At 33.5% G+C, this 15,189-nt stretch overlaps 2 protein-coding genes across 2 annotated transcripts; both read right to left on the reverse strand.

Annotated features, from left to right (window-relative positions):
* Positions 1-2,992: 2,992 nt before the first annotated feature.
* On the reverse strand, positions 2,993-10,742 carry EER4 (Transcription initiation factor TFIID subunit A). Its single transcript, XM_088101528.1, has 9 exons — positions 9,985-10,742; positions 8,324-8,539; positions 5,767-6,330; positions 5,617-5,691; positions 4,732-4,810; positions 3,957-4,021; positions 3,823-3,858; positions 3,487-3,723; positions 2,993-3,168 (listed from the first exon to the last, which is right to left on the reverse strand). The coding sequence occupies exons 1-8, from the start codon at positions 10,501-10,503 to the stop codon at positions 3,538-3,540; spliced, it is 1,740 nt and encodes a 579-aa protein (XP_087957654.1). The 5' UTR covers positions 10,504-10,742; the 3' UTR covers positions 2,993-3,168; positions 3,487-3,537.
* Positions 10,743-11,688: 946 nt separating this feature from the next.
* LOC124826587 (uncharacterized) lies at positions 11,689-14,530 on the reverse strand. The gene is made up of 4 exons (XM_047299440.2): positions 14,187-14,530; positions 13,517-14,091; positions 12,677-12,751; positions 11,689-12,486 (listed from the first exon to the last, which is right to left on the reverse strand). Exons 1-4 carry the CDS (start codon positions 14,397-14,399, stop codon positions 12,243-12,245), a joined length of 1,107 nt encoding a protein of 368 aa, XP_047155396.1. The 5' UTR covers positions 14,400-14,530; the 3' UTR covers positions 11,689-12,242.
* Positions 14,531-15,189: the final 659 nt, after the last annotated feature.

Here is a 15,189-nt window from a genome sequence, read left to right on the forward strand (position 1 = left end):
ACAACTATCTATTGATACAATTCTATAAATTTAAAGTACTGGTAGTACTCACTATTAATATTGTTTTTTCCTATATTTTTGTTTATAGCTGCAATAACAATTTGTCATAACTATATTATTTGCTACTTTTAAAATATTTTTGTTTTAAATTCTTTATTACTTTAAAGCATAAGTATAAGTTATTTTTCAAAAATCATATTTGAAATATAGTGTCATAGGTATATATGTAGAGAGAGATGTAAATGTACAACAATAGTTAATCATTGAATAATGATACACATACATGTTTATTTTGTCTATATCTATTATATATTTGTTTTTTCTTTTTATGTCTTTCTTCTCATCACATCATCCAACATATTTATTTATTATTTTTGTTGTCTCTCTATGTGTACATGAATAAATTTCTAAATCATTTATAGGATTGAATATTTTGGTTAAACACCAACAAAAGAGTTAGTATAATAATCGATTATTAAATTTTAAAATATACATAATAAATACATTGAATGAGAAATAAAAATGAGAGTGATAAAATATTAATTAAATATTTGATCATGGAGTTTGCATTAATTTTAAATTGTCTAAGAAATAGAGTTAGGAGGAAAAGAATGAATGATTAATATTAAAGGGAGAGAGCAATGGTGTACTTCAAAGGGGACCATTCAACAACTGATGGACCATTACCAACCATGAATTTCATGTATGCAATATGGAGAAACCTTTTGGAGGTTGTGACCTGTGACACAATCAACTCTTCCATATGTAGAAACCTCATTAATGGGTACTTTAAACTAAGGACCAAACACACCCTCTTTTAAAGATATGTGAGAAATAACTAAACAATCAAATTATTCTTTCCACCATAATTTTTTAACAATTGAATTTGTATATTGGCTTTAGTATATGGATCTTATTCATATCAACTTTTTCACATTTCACATTTGCATATAAAAGTGTGGTGCTTTCTTTTTGACACTCGATTGAAGGTGGCATCCCTTTTATCATCTTATTGTATATGGATCAACTTAGGTTATTATCCAACCATTCATATAATCTCCATCCTTATATCAAGTAAAGACATATAATACAGTCAATCTAGATAAACTCTAAAAGTAATGTTATCACATATTTTATTTTGTACTACCAAATTTTTTTAAAATTTTAAAATTCTTCTCTACAATTCAAAAAATCCTATATCCCATTTTTTTGCTTAATCCAATAAAGATTTTCTTTCTTCAGATTTCGAAATTCGATGAAGGATTTTCAAGGCTTATCCAATTTCAAAATTCGATGAATAATTTTTTTTTCATCGAATTTCAAAATCTGATAAGAATTTTTCATTCTTTTCGTCGAATTTTGAAATTCATTGAGATCTTGAAAAACTTTCATCGGATTTCGAAATCCAATTAAGACAAAATCTTTCATCGGATTTCGAAATTCAATAAAGAAAAAATCATTCACTGAATTTTAAAACTCGATGATAAAAAATGTAACCTCTGAGACTATTTTTTGAAATTGAAAATACATAATGAAATGATTGAAGTTACAAAGTGAAACAATCTACATAATTTAGAGTTGTAAAAAATGTCTAATATAAATAAACTCTTGCCCACATGAACCAATAAAGCTCTTACGGGTTTAGAAAGATCCATGGGTCTTTAAGATATTAAAAATTTGACCTACTCCTTTTAGTATTTTTCTTGAAGTCATTTAAAAATTACGGTGGTGTTTAAGATAATAAGTCAATACTAAATTTAAGATAAGTTAATTGAACTCTAATTAAAAGTATTCTAATAATTAAAAAGTATGTTTTACTTAAGTCAATAGAAAATATGATTAGACTAGTATTAGTTAATAGTAAGAATATGACAAATGCCGTAAAAAAATGTGTTAATTGAGGTTAACAATAAAAAATTAAATTGAGGTCAATTGAAAAAAAGTTTTAATTAAGTTCGATTAAAATGTTCTAAATAATACCAAAGATTAACTAAAATTGAACTAATGAAAAAAAAAATGTCGTAATAAAAGCCAAGGCGAAGATCCTTCGACGAGTCGAAAATATATTTAATAAGATTATCATAGTGTTTTAAATACGACGACCAAACAAAAATTATCTTAAAGGTGAAGATAAAGATGCCTAAATCTAAACCAACTAAAACATATACTTAATCGAAATTGACTAAAAAATAACTAATAATGGTTAAGCTGACAATAATTAAAAAAAAAATTGACCAAGAACAAAGTAAAATATGTTTCATTTAAAGCCAATAGATTCTTTAGTTAAGTCAAACAAATATGAACTAAAATTACTCCTTAAAATTGAGTTAAAAATTATTTGAAGTCAAACTAAAATTACTTTATCATATAAATATGAGCTAAAATTACTACTTAAATTTGAGTTAAAAGACTTCCACGAAGTCAAAATAAATTACTTTACCAGAAACCAAGTTCAAATTATTTTCCTTTCTTGTTTTAAGTACCTAGAAATGTTATCTTTTATTTGTATTCTCTATAAAAATGTCGTTTTTATTTAATATTTTGCACATGTACATTTTTTAATTTATTTTGAATCCATGTTATTTTATTTTAATTTATAGAAATCACTTTTGACATCATCATTTGCTAATTTAATAATTTTGGTGAAATGACACATAATATCTACCTTATAATCTCGTTAATTTAAGTGCTATGGAAAAATTGAATAAAAGTACCAAGAGAAATAAAAATGAACAGGAATGAAAAGTATTCTTTAACAGACAACAAAATCAGAAACCCAGAGCCCAAAGCAAATGCTATAATTAGCACATATACTAGCGTTTCGTTTCCGTTTTATATTTGACTACATTAAAATTCAAAGCCCCGATTTGATGGTTTGCTTTACACTCGATCCAAAATTGAAAAGCTTTACACCAGTTTTGCCTACTTAATCATAAACAACATGTATCCTAGTATTTAAACTACAAAATGAACTCGGAAACAGGCAACAATGGACATTAGAAAACCATAATTAAGATCAAACAGTAAAACAAAAGGACTACTATTGAGGGTTGGGGCAATATCAAGAGTTACTGGGATCCTTTAACAACTATTTTTCATGTCTAAATACTAAGTAATTACAGTTCCCTTGTATACTAATCAGTTTCAGAAAGCAATCTCTTTCCAGACCTGCCAGATACCAAAATAATGCATAACACAATTAGAAAACTTACTATCCGCTCAAATAGTGGTAGTTTAAAGTAGCAAAGAGACAAATTAAAGAAAAATAAGGACATTTACAATTTTTATTATCTACAGCATTACTACATAGTCGAATATCGGTAGATAAGTGCTTACTGAAAAAACAAGAAAAGATTTCTGATCGTAATGATTATATATTTTGGAACCAGATTGACTTGTCCGGGTGGTAAGCAAAATAAACAGACCACGACTTCAAAACAAAAGGAACGCGTTAAACAAACAAACAAAAAAAGAATACGAACTTACCAGGCACAGGCAGTCAAACCTAGCAGCACGAAGTCCAAAATCAAAAGTTCATTAAAACCTTGTCATCTGCTGTAGCATTTGAGAACCAGCTGCCTGAGAAACCAACTGCTCTGAACTCATGGGTCTTACTAGATGGTGAGCTCCCATAGGGGTAGGATTTGAAATGCCCTGTCTACTCGACTCTTTAGAACTATTAATATTTGACTCAGAGGCCGAAGATTCCATCATTGTGCGAATCTGATCATTGAAAAAGAAAAGTTAGAAAAAAACACCAATTATATATTGTCCAACGGAAGAAATACAGATCAACCATATGCAAGAATCCTCCAAACGTACAATATCCAGGCGCCTCTTGTGAAGGTCATTTAATTGCTGCAAGTTTGAAAAATAGAATGTAAGATGATGAGATTGATTTCTTATTTTTGGGAAAGGGGAAAAGGAGGAAGAGAGAAAAACGCTTTATTGCATACAGGTTTGCTTTGATACTTCTTCTCTTCACTTGAATATCCAGGAATTGTTAAATCCCAATTTTTCTCTGCATAACACGGCAAATAGATAAATCAGCAAAGCTTTGATGCCAATTCTTGCAAACCATGATCATAATGTGCTATCAATCCAAGCATTCAATGTAAACCACATTCAAGATATCAGGAATATCACGGTCTTTTATAGATCATAGAAGCCTCAAATAAGTCGACAGGACTATATTGAAAGTAAAATTCTAACACAGGGCTTGGTAAAAGTCAACACAACATACAACTTATCTAGTCCGTCAGTAACCCAAAGAATAGGATTCAAAGATCAAATACATATATCAGAAAAAAAATGCACAAGAAAGAGACAGCAGTAGAATTTAGACTCAAGGCCTAAGTCAACCCTTGCACACGCTGTACAAGTTCTATTTCATAGTCGATATGAGAAGTTACTATCCTTTGCGGCTGCAATTATTAAAGTAGCCCCTAAAGAGGCCATAACAAAAGCAGGTTGGGGTAAATGCAATTAAGGTGGGTTTTCAACATACAGTAAGTAACTCTCCTATCTCTTTGCATGAGTAAACAATATTCATATTAAGAGAGCATATTTAATCACTTAGACAAAAGCTGCATGAAGCTAATAAAGTAGCCAATAATACTTCAGTGGTCAAATTTGTTTAACAAAATTTTAAACTAAATCACTTTGAAACACACAACAGTTTCTTCTTCTTTTGAACAGGTGAGCTGAAAATAAGGTACACAAACAACATACCGAGGTGTAGCAATAAATCCTTGGACTCCAAAGTTGATGATTTTCTATGTTTTGCCAAAATGCAACCATGTGTAGTTGTCTGCGTGCAAGAAAATGATAAGTACATTTCTGAAAAACATAACAATCTTGGCCAAACACAAAATTATCAACAGTACATTTTCACATCAAAGCAAAGAAATAGAATACAATCCAGTTTCAAAATATTTATTTCCTCGGGAGACAATCCTGCATGACCATGACATTCGCGAGTGCTGAGTATTACACTATGCACAGCAGTAAAATTTTAGCAAATCAACAATAAAGCTGGAAAATTGTCAATAGATTATTGTGTCAAAAAATCACTCAACCTAAAAGTTAATGTTGAAAAGTGATGTGGGAATACATTTAACACACAACATTAATAATATCAAGAATCCAGAGTTAAGACATTATTAATCTTTCAAATTGTAATCAACATGCAAGCTTTATAAGTCCAATTATAATATATGTTGTATATAATTCAGTTAGTGTTGTATGTTAGTTAGGTAGTGGCTGTCAACAAACTGCTTATAATATTTCTATAAATAGTAATGATGTATTCTTTCTGATACATCATGTGTTTGAAATATAAAATTTCAGATTCAGTGTCCATATCCCCTGTTCTCTTTCCCTATTCTTCTCTGTTCTTGAGAGTGTATCTAGTTTGTTCTATCAATAAAATCAATCCACTCAACAACTTCAATAATAAATTCCTGTATGGCAGGCAAGTTTATTTCACATGGTGTTTGCCCTGGATATCTAAAGTCAGGGCCTGCTGCTGGGTAACCATGAACTGTTTCGCATGCACTATATACGCATTCATCATGAAGTTGAAAAAAAAAAGATAAAACATCTTAGCATCCTTACAGAGTCAATGAAGTCATCAGCAAGCTCTAAAAGAAGATCTATAACTTCGGGGTCCAGTGTACCTTGTGGATCCACCTGTACAATAAAGTTATGATTCAAAACATAACCAATATAAAAAAATTATGAAAAGGACAAAAGTTCAAGGAGAACCTGTGCAACTAAATCCTGTATCTTTCTCTTCCCAAGAACTTGGTTTGTTGCTTCTGTTCCTTGGCTAGAACTACCACCTGGTGTAGTTGCACCAGATGCAGTAGCGTCTGGCTGTGATCCTGTTAGACTGAATGACTTTTGGCCTGCAGTTCCTGGCATCCTTGGAGACTGTTGCTGTTGATGGACAGAAGCCTGTGGCTGAGACTGTTGTTGTGGCTGCTGATGTAAGAGCTGTTGTTGCAGCTGTTGTTGAGGCTGCTGCTGCTGTTGCTGCTGATGCAGCTGAGACTGCCCCATCGATTTCTGTTGCTGAATCAGCTGGGACAATTGTTGCTGGTTCAGGCTCATAGAGTTTTGTTGCAATTGAGTAGAAGAAGCCAACGGCTGCCTCTGCTGCTGTTGAAGACGCAATGGTGAGGCAGGGCCAGACATTGCTGGCATTTGCTTAAGCCACTGTTGCTGTGTTAAGGAGTTATGAACCATCCCTGGTTGCCCATTCTGAGACAACCCAGACAACTGAGAGTTCATAAAAGCAAGGGATGATGACCTTGGTAAACCTTGAACCTGCAGTCAATAGCATTATCAATGCTCTAATTCATCTCAATTCCATTTTGAAAAGTTCTATACATATTTACAAAAGTCAATTGAAGTAATTCTTGACATCTTGAGCACGAAGATAAACACATAAGTCCATTCCAACAGAAAATAATTATATATTATAATCATCTCAAAACCCATTCATTCTCTGAAAATTTATAATTATATATTATACATTAAGCCCATTTGTAACCAAAAATTTGGCCCATTCAAAATCTTGTATTTATGAACAAAAAAAAGTCCCATTCACAAATCAAAGGAGAAAAATCATAGGCAAAAATACATCAGATAAACCTTATAAGCAAAAACATCAGAGAAACCTGGGTGGTGGTGGCAGTGGCGGCACAATCACAGTTTGCAATAATTTAGTTCACAAAACCAAGTTTGAAACAAAGTCACAAGAAAATGGGGCTGTGGTCCAGGGTGACAGATTGGAGATGGCAGTTCAAAACAGTAAATGTGTCACAAATGGGTGAGGAGATAGGGTTGCACAGCAGACTATTAGTGTTTTTCAAATGAAGAAAGAAAATGTTTAGGGTTTGTTTCCCCCTCCCCCCGCCCAAAGATTGCCAGGGAATCACATGCTTTTAAACAACAATCATACACTTTTATAATATTGTGATTCTACTATAATTGATCTTATCTTCAAGTCAGCAACGGAGCCCTTCTTCTAATTATAGAATTGTGCAACTTATGAGTAAAATATCAATTTTAACAACGGAGCCCTAGCTCGTTCCATGAGATTCAGTGAAATATTTCAAAATTCCAAATCAACTTTGTCAACATTCCTAATCATGTATGGTAATAATCCACCCATTGAGTGGGGGTATAAACAATGGACGCTACTATGTGGGACAAACGAGACCGCCAATGGGGTTAGGGCTAGTTTGAAGCAATTCAATGAATAAGACAGGATAACTATTTGAAATGAATCAGAGAGTGAGCACAAAACATTTTGAAGATATTAAAATAGAGTATGATGAGAATTAAAAGGACATTCAATTAATAAAAGAAAGTATGGATTAGTAGAGCGAAAAACATGTTAGTTTAAACTTGAAAGAAAAAGTGACTTTAAGGAAATATAAAAAAAGTAATTTATTTTTTTAGAAATTTTATAAAATAATATATTTCTTGTTCAGTTATGATTATAAAAGGTACTTATTATTCTGAAAGTTGTGTATAATGACAGTTTTTTCCAGAAGCTATTGAAAACAGATTCTAAACACAATAAAATATATATATATATATATACATACATTTTTTTTTCTTATAAGGCTTAGACAAAATACTAGAAAAAATTATAAGTAATTTTTCTTCAAATAAAAGTGGTTATTTGTAAAAGAAAGTTCAAACAACTGGACAAGATCTAGATAAAATGGAAGGTGGCAGAACAATTGGTGGAATATAATTTCAGTCTTATGGGTCATTTTGATAAAATAGCAAGTATCAGAAACTTTTATGGCATGTGTTCCGGTGACAATGAAAACAAATTGCAAATCCTGCCATAGAAGACCAAATTAACAGTCTATGACAACTAATAAGAATTTCTAGCCTCTGGAGCTCCAGCCAACCCCAACTTATGAGATGAAATGAACAACCGAGGTAGTGACACTAGGATAAACATTCTACTCAGATACCACCTCTTAAAACAATGGTCTGCATAAAACCAAAACACAATGCGTGCAAGAACAGTCCATAACTAAAAAATCAAATTGGGGTATATCATTGATGTTAAAAGTGAGAAGATATTTGGAAGTCCAAAAGCATGAACTTTAAAAATATGTACATCTTAAAATATCAAAAACACAGCAAACCTTGACAACATGTACATTTAAAATATAATCGATATAAGAGTGTATTACTGGCAAACTGGTCATACGACGAAACAAGAACATTTGTAAGCATTATTATTTCCTAGTTCACTGAAATTGTATCTATAAACATAAAGCATAGAATATACCTGTCCAGTTAGTGAACTTTGCTGAGACATCTGCTGCCTGATTTGACCCGGACCCATTCGCAGCTGCTGTGCATAAGCAAGGGCTCCATTAGCTCGCAGTTGAGAGGTGAGATTTGGCGTTCCAATCATACCCATTGCTTGCATTCCTTGCAGAGACTGTCCAGCAGAATTACCTGAGAACTGAGACTGCTGAACTAGCCCACCTTTTTGCCTTGGCTATACCAAATTGAAAATTATTTAAGAAAAATAGCTTTTTTGACACAGAAGGCATGACACTTCAATATCAATGCAGTAGCCAAATTAAAGGTTGTCAAACAAATTCATATCATGAATTGTTAAGCTAATTCTTTATGATTTATAGTTCAAAGCAAAATAGCTCTAAACGTAACAATTTTATAAAAAATTATGAGTCACAAAACAAAATCACCAGTATCAATATCAAACAAATTATTAAGAGTCTCATAAAAGCATAACGGAACAACTAAATAGAAGAACTGAATACAATAGAGACTATGTGAGAGTTTGAAACTGCTACTACTTCAGAGGAATGAAAATAGAGCATTGGAACAAATAAGTTGGGTAAGTTTCGTAATGTACCTTTAAAAACCTTTTTATTTTGAAGGTTGTCTTATTGGACTTTTCATTTTCTTCTATGAAAAATGGTAAAAGAAAAGTAAGACAAAAATCGTATCACAGTAGATGAAGTTGGCTACATGAGTTGTTTAATATAATTGGGCTCACATACAGACCAAATTCTCAAGGATACTATTCACATGAAATCTCTTTTAACAATTTCCTCTAATGTTAAACTTGGTTTCCCTTTACCCCTTTTCAAAAGCCTAAAAATCACCCAATATACCCTACTCCTCAGTGCTTCCAGTGGAAAATGGTAAAAGAAAAGTAAAAATAAAGAACCACGGATTGTGTGAATGGTATGAGTATATAAAATTGTAGTGATTGTCTCATTCATCCATGTATCACAAGATTCAAAGATTATGTGATTCATCGGAAGACATACAAATTCCTGGATAGCCTAATTGTATAGAATCAGGCAATCCAAATAAAGATTGTAATAACCATCCATTAAAAAAACACCAACCGCAAATCACATTTATAACCAACATGGTTTGTGAAGTCATCCAGCAATAACACTGCTCGGTATTACCAGACATGAAAACTTGGTGTTATTAAAACACAGCCACACTATCGGGAAAGAATTTATACAAAACCTATCACAAATACCTAATAACAAACCATGGAACTAGACTTCAGCATGGTTGAAAAGGTACACCGTAAGGCAACTCAGTTGCTCCGATGGATTCCAATCCTCTCCAGTTCATGAAATAATAAACAGATACAACTTCTATAAAGTAACAACTCATCCTTATGCACAAGTTGCGAAATTATATCAGTGACATGACTATGGCCCTCTTTGGATCATCATTTCCATAAACCTTCACAGGGGGAAAAAGCTACAGTAAACAGGCTTATGGAAAATTTAATTTTTTTTTTTCATTAAACAGGCTTACTGGAGTTTTTAGGAAAAGAAATCTATACCCAAATAACTACAGTACGATTTACCAATTTTACTCCATTCAGTATCAAACACGAAAGACGAAATGCAAAAACAATTAGCAGAGGAAAACGAAGTTGAATCATACCGAGGAGAGCAAGTTAAACTGCGAGCCAGCACCAGACAACATGGGGAAGTGTCCGCTCTGCCCTATCAGCGCGGACCGCGACAAATTGGAGCCGCCCAACTGCTGCTGCTGGCCCGCTCCGCCACCCGCGGCAGCAAAGCTCATCTGTCCGCCGTACAATCCGGCCTGCTGGCGCATGACGCCGAACTGCTGCTGAGGCTGGATTTGATTGAGGCGCGAGATGGAAGGCGATCGCTGCAGCGTCTGCTGGAGTTGGAAATTGGAGATAGGGTTGATGCCGTTGATGGTGTTCATGGCTTGCGACGACACGAGAGGCTGTTGTTGTTGAGGCGGACTCAACTGTTGATGAAGATTTTGCTGCTGCTGCTGTTGCTGTTGCTGGTCTTGGGGAAGCGGAGGGAGCGAAGGTGAAGGCATGTTGTTGTGGGAAGGGGAAGGGATTGTAGGGTTGGAGGATGGTGCGGGGTTCTGAGGGTCCATTGGTGAGGGTTTGGACGACGGTGATGCGCTTTCCGCCATTGATTTTGATGTGATCGATTGATCAATCGGTGCTATGATGCGGCCATGGGCGTGCAGGGGAAGGCGCAGAGAGCTGAGTTGAATTGAAGGAAGGCGGAAGGCTGGAGAATCGATCTGCGTCAAGAACCTTGCTTTCGAACAACACAAACAAAACAATCTCTTCCTTTCTTCAAAATCGAAAAAACCCTTTTATCCATTATCGAATACTGAAACAATTCTTCAATATCTTTCTTAATGGCTAATCCTCAATCTGTATGACAAACTTCCATGCCAGCTGGGATAAAAGTTTTAACAAAATATTAACACGATATATCATAATTGCTATTTAATTAAATAAGCGACGAGTATTATGTTTTTTTCTATTAAATATGTTTTTTTTTCCACAATTTTAAGTAAAGATTGGAATTAGTCCTTTTTCAAAATTTTGGCCTAATTTAGTCTCCAAACTTTAGAAATATATGAATTTAGTTCTTTTAACTAAATTTTGTTAGATTTATTTGATGTTTCAAGCACGTCTCATGATAGTATTTGGACTAAATTCATACATTTCTAGGAATTGAATTAGGTCGAAGTTTTGAAGAGAGACTAGTTCCAATTTTCACTAAAAATTAAGGATCAAAAATATATTTAACCTATTTTTTTTTATTTGGCTAAAACAAATTTATTGTAATTAATATCTATTTTAATTGATTATTGTAATATATAATCTATTTATTGTACTGATTATAGTACAATCTATTCCGATCCCATTTTACATGAATATTTTATTTATAATATAAGTTTAAATTAAGTAGTTGAGTCAAAATTTTCTTCTGAGATCAAGATAGTCGCAAATTCGACTCATTGTCATCCTATTCCCAGACACTATTTTTTCACTTAAAAAAAATCAATTATAAACATCAACACCTATTTTATATGTAATTTTAAAAATCTATAATGAAGATATATCTTTAGATTAAAAAATTTATCCTTAAATAAATAAAAAATAATTTATTTATTTACTTTTAGATAAATATTTGATTATATATATATATATATATATATATATATATATATATATATATTGTTTTTAGTACAATGATAACGTTGTTTAGCTTTTCCAGAGGATTTGCATTGATTAAAAAGAAAAACACAAACAAACATCGGCCAAGAAACTAAAGAACGTTGTTAATTGATCTGAATATCTGAATGAAAAATAAAATTAAGGCTTAATACTCTATTTTGTCCCCAGTTTCGGTCGAAAATGTCAAACTAGTCCATCTTTTTAAAAAATGCGTCAATTATATCCTCACTTAATAAAATTTGTATCAATGAAATCCCTTCTGTTAAATCCGTACAAACGGCGTTAATTATTTTTCTCTCTTATTAAATAACGCTGTTTGTACGGATTTAACGGAAGGGATTTCATTGATGCAAATTTTATTAAGTGAGACGTAATGCATTTTTTAAAGGATGGACTAATTTGACATTTTCGACCGAAACTAGGGACAAAAGAGGGTATTAAGCCTAAAATTAATTTAATTTGATATAAATTACTAGAATACAAGTGTCACAAAATGAAGAAAAACATGATAGAACGGGCATGTTCAGGAACCCTAATTTGTAGTACAACATGAGTACAGTGAGCTATGTTCTTGGTCAAATCAGGTTTATCACAACAGAAGTAATCTTGGACTCCAAAATTGGTGGAATTCAGCTTTCCAAACTCTATCATTTTTCTTCTCGGGTAATTTTCCCTGCTATCCTTTTAAACACATCAAACAGAACAAAAACATTACAGAAATGTAGACTAGAACAATTTGAGATTCCCTAGCAAGAGAACAATGGCTTATGCTCACTGCTCTTCCTGCCTTTTGGAAAGAGGCAATTACAAATCCAGGGTCATCTCTTGCGTTCCATGACATTGCTGGAACACTAATCTCACGAGTTCTGTCCCCATGAACGTGATCAGAAAACGTATACCTGTGAGCACTGAAAATAATCCTGCAGACAACGGGTAGATAGGCATGTCAAAGAACCATCATAGGACCAATATTTTTGTACCTGAAGGCTGGAAGAAGTATAACTTATGACTGAAACCATAACATTTTTCCAGAAACACACGTAACATGCAAGAGAGAATCCAATCAAGTACTTATCATATGAACACACAATCAAATATGCACTTGATTACCTTGGTTTCAAAGCTTGTAAAATGTACTCAGAAGCATTCGGAGGCAGGGTATGAAGCAACTTGTACAGGCCACCCCTAATTCAAAAAGAAATAATTAGGAACCGAAAGTTTAACAACATGAATAATGCAAGAAGGAACACTGACAATTGCCTAACAAACTAAACAGCATAAAACTATAAACACAGATAAATATACCAAAAAATTTATTCAAGGAACTACGATTATACTCAGTCACACACTTTCAGAAAAGACTATAAGAAATGTACATCCTTCGGCAGAATGGTCTATTTGGTCATGAAAGTGTGGTGTGATTCCAAGTTAGTCCCTAAGCTTAAATAAACTAAAATAAAGTCCCGAAAGCAGCTTTCATATTTCACATTCATCTTCTATTTCATATGATTCATTGCATGATATCATTGAAATGCAATTTAGTCTCATATTTCACACTCATCTCTTAGTTCAAATGAGTTTGTCTGTGGTGTTATTAAAACACAATTTAGTTTCTTTATCTTATCATCAAGATGCAACATGGATCTCCAACAGCCCTGACGTCGAGGATTGAACATCTTAAATGTAGAAATAATGAAGGGCCTATTTGCAACTGCAAAATATGTCAAACAAACTTCACCAGACTCTAATACTATCTAAGAAAGTGAACTTAAGCCTGGTTCATCCTTTGAGATTTGCTCCCGCTTAACTTATATACTATAATTTAGTCATATGAATAGGGGATCTTCAACATTAGTCATAGATAGAGCAACTAAATTACATATTAATGATAATATGATCGTATTCAAAACCAAGGATGAATGTGAAAGACTAAAGCTACCAACCACTAACCTGCTTTCTGGCACCACATTTAACCCCTCCATGGAAGAAGTCCAATACTTCTCAAAATCACCAACCGAACCAAAGTGTTCATTCCTCGTTTGATCCAACGGCAGGTGCAGCAAAACGACAGGCCCTGACCCAGATAAAACATCCGCATCTGCAAACTCCCCAAAACCATTGACTCTCTTCACCACCCTCTCCGTTCCCATGTGAACCTCCACACTCTCCCTTTCTATCACCTTCTCCACCTCAAAACGCAACCCACCACTCCCCCCGCAAAGCAGAGCCATCGCGTTCAGCGTGACAAAACTCACGTTCCCAATCTCAAACGCGGCGCAGCCAGAGGAATCCAACCCAGGAAGCTTGCTCGCAATCCAACTAACCCTATCAACATCAACGGCCCCACACTCTCCAACGTCTCTGTCGCCGAGAACAGCGTGGAACGGAAGCCCAACAAAAGGGCCCAACACTCTGTAAAACCTCCGCAGCACCGACACCCACTTGCTCCTCGTTAGCTCCGAGCCTCGCGCCGAAACGTCGCCCAACACCAGAAGCAAATCGGGCCGCAGCACCTCGAACGATTTCTGAGCAATCGGTGACGCGTGGATAAATTAAAAAAAATTGAAATTGAGAAAACGGGGTTGTAGAAGTGGGTACCTTGAGTCCTCAACGTTAGTACCCGAAAGAATTTGGACATGTAGTAGTCTCGGAAGAAGCGGTTGACGAAACCGGAATCGGAGAGAAGGAGGTCAGCGACCATCATGACTTTAAGGTTGTTGTCGATGATGTTGTCGGTGTTGTTGCAAGAAGGCGTTGACACCCAGTCCTCGAAAAGGAGAAGAGAGAGGATTGCGAGTAGCATGAGGAAGAGCGTTCTGAAAGTAAGCGCCATGGTTACGCTTCTTCTTTACACATCTGCTTCTCACTCCATTCTTCTCGTATCTCACTTTCTGCGGCGCTGTTTGGTTTCTTTTCGATCACTGCCATTGTTACGTCACGTGTTAGTTACCGAAGGATACACACTGCAAATTCAAAGCTCTCTCTCACTCCTTTTACTTCCATATTTTTTTACCAATGCTCCATTTAACTTCTTACCAAGATAATTTGCTCATTATATTTTTTATTTTATTTCCTATTTAACATTCGTTATAAATATAGAATTTAGAAAGTATTAAATTTTTTATATCGGTTATACAGTTGATATAAAAAGTTTTCCTTTGATATCAATTATTTCTAAAATTAATATGAAAAATCTCATTTTTCTACTGATTATGTTTATAACAAATATAAAAAATATCATTTTTTATATTAATCTAATCAAGTATAAAAATTCTTTTTTTCATATTTATTATTATTGAAATAAGTATAAAAAGCTTATTTTTATACGTATCAGTACCATAATAAATATAAAAAGTCTCTGTTTTTTATATCTATTGTCACTATAACATGTGTGACTTATGATACAGTGTGTAACTTTATGATTTTTCAAAGAGAATACAAATTTGGAGAGAATGGAATTAGGTGAAAAAAATTCACATTCAAAGGTACTAAAATTAAAATAAAAAATATTTTATATGTATCAACACGTACAAGTAAAGTGAAATAATTAGAAAATTATTAAATATAAAAGGAGATTTGGAATCTAATATTCATAAACGAAGGCATAAAGTGAAGTGTAAACG

Source organism: Vigna umbellata, chromosome 11, assembly GCF_029865625.1.
Source record: "Vigna umbellata cultivar VRB3 chromosome 11, Vumbellata_1.0, whole genome shotgun sequence".
Lineage (NCBI taxonomy): Eukaryota > Viridiplantae > Streptophyta > Magnoliopsida > Fabales > Fabaceae > Vigna > Vigna umbellata.